The sequence below is a fragment of the Cryptotermes secundus genome, unplaced genomic scaffold (assembly GCF_002891405.2).
Source record: "Cryptotermes secundus unplaced genomic scaffold, Csec_1.0 scaffold879, whole genome shotgun sequence".
Lineage (NCBI taxonomy): Eukaryota > Metazoa > Arthropoda > Insecta > Blattodea > Kalotermitidae > Cryptotermes > Cryptotermes secundus.
In genome coordinates, this window is record NW_019731996.1 from 3,853 (window position 1) to 9,090 (window position 5,238).

A 5,238-nucleotide genomic window follows, 5' to 3' on the forward strand; every position below is an offset into this window, starting at 1 on the left:
GCAAGGAAAATTCCAATATGAACATGGATTTCACAGCAGAAATCTGCAACGAAGCGTTTATAATGATTGAAGATTTGTGCTTAGAAATCGCGAACGAAGTTCTCAATCAATTGGGAATGCCATCACCGAATCGATCTGCTGCTGCTTCGTTCAATGAAGAGTTGCGTCGTGAACAAAATTACAACACGGGTGGTCTTTTGTCGTATGTGCAATCAAATATTCCTAAGCTAACGCTTGAGCAAAAAGGCATTTAAGATCAAATAATGCAACCTGTCAATGACGGGGTTGCAGAATTATTCTTCTTAGATGCGCCAGGAGGAACTGGTAAAACATTCCTAATTAGATTGAGTCTGGCAGCAATTCGATCCCAAAATGACATAGCCTTAGCTCTTGCATCGTCCAGAATAGCTGCGACATTGCTACCAGGTGGAAGAACTGCTCATTCCGCTTTGAAATTGCCATTGAACATGCAATTTGTTGAAACTCCCACGTGTAACATTTCCAAAGCATCAGGCATGGGAAAGGTATTGCAGAAATGCAAACTTATTGTTTGGGATGAATGCACAATGGAGCACAAAAAATCGCTCGAGGCTCTTCATCGACCATTGCAAGATTTGCGTGGAAACATCCGACCATTTGGGAACGCATTAATATTGCTTGCAGGAGATTTCAGGCAAACATTACCTGTAATTCCTCAATTGACACCAGCGGACGAAATAAATGCTTGCCTGAAATACTCTACTTTGTGGCGACACGTAAAGACGTTAAAATTAACTACAAATATGCGTGTCCAGCTGCAAAACGATCGATCAGCTGAGATATTCTCACATCAATTGCTGGAAATTGGGAATGGAAAGGTGCCGGTTGATCTGACCTCAGGATGAATTTCGTTGCTGCATAACTTCTGCAATTTAGTGACGTCAAAAGAAGAACTGGTTGAAAAAGTATTTCCCAATATTCAAACCAATTATAAGGATCACCACTGGCTGAGTGTACAAGCTATTCTTAAGGTCAAGAACAAAGACGTCTACGAACTTAACAATATCATGCAGTCTAACATTCACTGCGAGGTAGTCACAAGCCCGTCGACACTGTTGTGGAAGCAGATGAAGTGGTTAATTATCTAACAGAATTTTTGAATTCACTCAATCTGCCACAGCAACGCGTGGCCGGGTACAGCTAGTATTAAATAATTTTGGAAACAATAAAAAAAATGTAAAACAAAATGATGTAACATTACAGTGGACTCCTGAGCTTGTTTTGATAAATGCAGGTGCTTCAAAGTTCGGTTAAAAGAAATGCAGCCCCTGCTCTGGTTTTGCACAAACTTCGTTACAGTTCACGCTAGGCTCCACACTTCCATGTACATATGGAGTTAACACTAAGAGGAAAAGGTGGACAGAATTTTCAACATAGTTAATAACAGAGATATACCTTCATTATTGTCACTTTTGTCATCCATTTTACAAACTAGAATTAATAAGACCTGGAGATATAAACATTTCAAACATTTCAATGGCACTCTCAAACACAAAAGAAAGAGACTCAGATGTATTTGTCTGCCTAACCCCATTCAGTGGCTGATACAATTCTTTCTCCTATTCAAAATAATGTGCGAACCTACCATTCTCATTCATTACAGACTAGGTTATTAAAGAAGAAGAAGAGGAAAAGTAAAGCTATTCCTGTACCAGGCCATATAGGCCCATAGAGTTGTGAGACGATGAGGATCCCACACTATCAAGACAATCGGCTCAAAGATGGCGGTAAGGTTGTCAGCCTTACACACCGGCCACGCTCTACTCGCCAGGAAAATTATTTAATTAATTCCTGGTACTCATTTCTGTTGGAGGCTGAGTAAACCCCAGGGCCTAGTGTGGCTGGAAGGATTAGGTCAACCGAAAAAAATCCAATGACCTCATCGGGACTTGAACCCGCGAACTTCCGGCTTGTAGCATAGTGCCTCAACCAACTACGCTACTGTGCACCCCTCCTCAAATTCATGTATGCCTCAATACAAATTTCTATTAATTTTCATCTTGCAGTTTCTTTCAGGCTCATTTATTTTGCTTTTCAAGAATTCAATAATACTGTGTCCACTAACTTTTGCATCTTACATTGCACAGATTGTCAGATAATGGTAATCATGCAGACCCTCTCTGGCTTACTTCGAAGGCCTTGCTGAAGTCCACATTAGCATCCACATCATTTTGCTTCCAGAGAATGGGTATCTCATTGTCAGATTTTTGCACTACTCACATATTTACTGACACTCTCCTAACTTTTGCATGCCGCAGACAGTGGTCTCACAGTAAACAGAAATAACCTAAATAACTCAATAGTTCAGCATTTTTCTTGAAAAGCCGGTAATCACTGAGTTGGTCACTACATTCCCCACCTCTTATAGAACCCTAAAGTTAATTCACAACCACCTGTGACTGAACCCTACGCTGAATCATTTGGATCAACTCCCCATTTCCTTTGATAAAGTTTAATATTTTAAAGCATTCTGCCTTCAAGGATGTGGTACTGTGTAGATATTGTGCAAACTGACATTTCAAAGGAACATATCGCCTCCATCTTCAGGGTATAATAATCTGTGAGTGAGGAACCAGTGTGAGCAGGTGGCTGCAGATGTGATATGTTCCTCCGAAACATCGGTTTGTGCAACATTTACATGGTGTCACATCCCAGAAGACAGCATTCTTCTTCATAGTCACGGCCATGAAAACCTCAAATCTTTAATATTATATTCCATCCTATAACTAGGTCTCCCAAGGAACCTCTCCCTTTCAGGATTTTCAACTAAAATTTTGAATACATACTCGTCATCCCCATATATTCTCCATGTTCCACCTATCTCATTCTGCATGATTTGAACCTTTTAACACACAAGCAAAAGTTGAGTTTCAATTAATTGCTTGATGGTGTGAAGTACAATGTCTGAACATTAATACAAGAATCAAATATACTGTTAAATGTGCAAATTCTGTTACATACTGGCACCTTAAAAAATTATAATACTATTCTAACTGAAACACTGCCATTTTGCTACACTCATATAACATGAAACAAATCCTGCAAGACACAGGACATGATGGGCATTTGGCATGTTGCTCAGTCTTCTGGTATTTCTTTAAACAACAAAATGGGACAAACATAGATCTTCTTGGACACAGCCCTTATACAGATGTGGTGCTATATATATTCCAGAGTGAGATTTTTCTGTCCTTTCCTCCTGCTGCCATGAACTGTACTACACGCCCCCCAGAAAAACAAACATCATTGATTTCTGCTGAATGTTCTGTCAGTGCTGCTAGAGGCCGGTGAGATTTCCATGAAAAAAGTCGTATGCGTCCATCCCAGCATCCTAGTGCTACAATTCTGTTGTCAGAGCGTATCTTTATACTATTAATGCCAGGATTAATTATTTCCTTTGTTCGTGTTCTGACAAGACTACTGTTTTTGTCAATGTTGAAAAACATCACCTGACTGGATACACTACCACATATGCCACTCATAGTAACTTCACTGAAATCTACAGCAGTTAGACAATTCTCAAATTTCAAATGATCCACTATATGCCGTTTCCTGAAATCCCACAAATGCAAATCTCCATTCTCATATGTCACCAACAGATATGGCTCTTGACTGATATGGATTACTTTTAATGCCATTACTTCTCCTAGAGCAACATTATCATCTTTATCTCTCTCAAAAGATATAATTTTGGAATGGGTTTTCAAAGAATAAATTTCAACAACTGAATTCTTCTTGGGGCATGCCACAATTCCTCCTTGGTCATCTGCAACATCAATTCTACTAAATCCACAATAATCAAGATGCACAAATTTAGATACAATCCATGAGGATTCTTGAGGTGTCCATAAATTTATATGGCCTTTCCTCTCTTGTGTCACAAGTGTATTATTGAGCAATTTCAAGGCCATACATGCTGATGTTCCGGCATTAAGTACAGTCTTCTCTTTGCGAAATGTTGTAAGGTTCCATTCAGAAATCTGACCATCTTCTGTTCCAGCAAGCAGCGTGTCCTCCATGAATAACAAGCTATGCACAGTTCTTTCCTCCCTCAGCACATATTCTGCATCTGGAGGCTTTAGAGCCATCTTTTACATATATACTTGAACAAAATTAAGTTATATTAAACTAAATATATGATTAATCAAAGATCAAAGTTTAGACTTATATACAATGCACCGTCTTATTTAACTCTATACACATTACACACAATGGCTTGTCATTTATTTGGCTATAGGCGACACAGTCTTTCATTAGGTAAAAACATGCAGCTGAATAATTTTCAACACTCGGGCTCCCTTTGTTTGATTATCGCAAAATGTCTTTTTGCTTTGCTTTACCTAACAGGGGCAAGTGGCGTGAGCGTATGTATGTATAGGGCACATAACTGTTTTAACAGTCTCTGATAGTGACATGTAATATGCTTTCGAACGTACAAAAATGTTCGTAATACTGCTTTTGTAAGATTCAAACTAAACACGATTTTAATAGGCGGCAGAAGCATTGCACAAAGCACAGTTCAATTAATATTTCCAAACACTGCCTTGATTCAAGCCTTGAAGCGAACATTCTGAATAGTTGTTAATGTTGATTATTCCTGAGCAATTAAAATCATAACTCCCACTTGCTCTGCACAGTTGAAATTCAGATTATATTGCGCGTCTTAGGTCCTACTCCCTGTCAACCCCGTGAAACTCCCATGTTATTGGTTGGCAACATGGCCGCCATGACACCTCGGTGAAACGCTGCTGCCATCTATGTTCAGCTTACATGACTAAATTAAAAATGACCTCCAGGGCCGAGAGCAGAATCAGTAAGAAGGTGTGCTACCTTAGCAACTATTTTGAGTGCTCACCCCTCGCCCCCTTCAAAATGCTTTTTTCGCTACTAGCAATAAATACTTTTAGATCTCTTGTACTGCAGTCTCTCTTTCCTTCTGACGTTCCCACTAATAACCTATATGCATTCCTCGCCTCCCCATTCGTGCTATATGCCCTGCCAACCTCATCCTCCTTGACTAGTGATATTGAACACAGGTCAAAGTATTCATTTCCCCACCAACCTGTTTCCATTTTTGAACTGTGTTCAATATCACTCGTCGAGGAGGATGAGGTTGGCAGGGCATGAAGCACGAATGGGGAGGCGAGGACTGCATATAAAATATTAGTGGGAACGCCAGAAGGAAAGAGATTAGTGTGT

At 39.7% G+C, this 5,238-nt stretch overlaps 1 protein-coding gene across 1 annotated transcript; it reads right to left on the minus strand.

The window, feature by feature from the left end:
• Nucleotides 1-2,682: 2,682 nt before the first annotated feature.
• Nucleotides 2,683-4,758, minus strand: LOC111867496 (guanine nucleotide-binding protein subunit beta-like protein 1). The gene has a single exon (XM_023857434.2). The coding sequence runs from the start codon at nt 4,125-4,127 to the stop codon at nt 3,183-3,185; it is 945 nt and encodes a 314-aa protein (XP_023713202.1). The 5' UTR covers nt 4,128-4,758; the 3' UTR covers nt 2,683-3,182.
• Between the last annotated feature and the right edge of the window lie 480 nt (nt 4,759-5,238).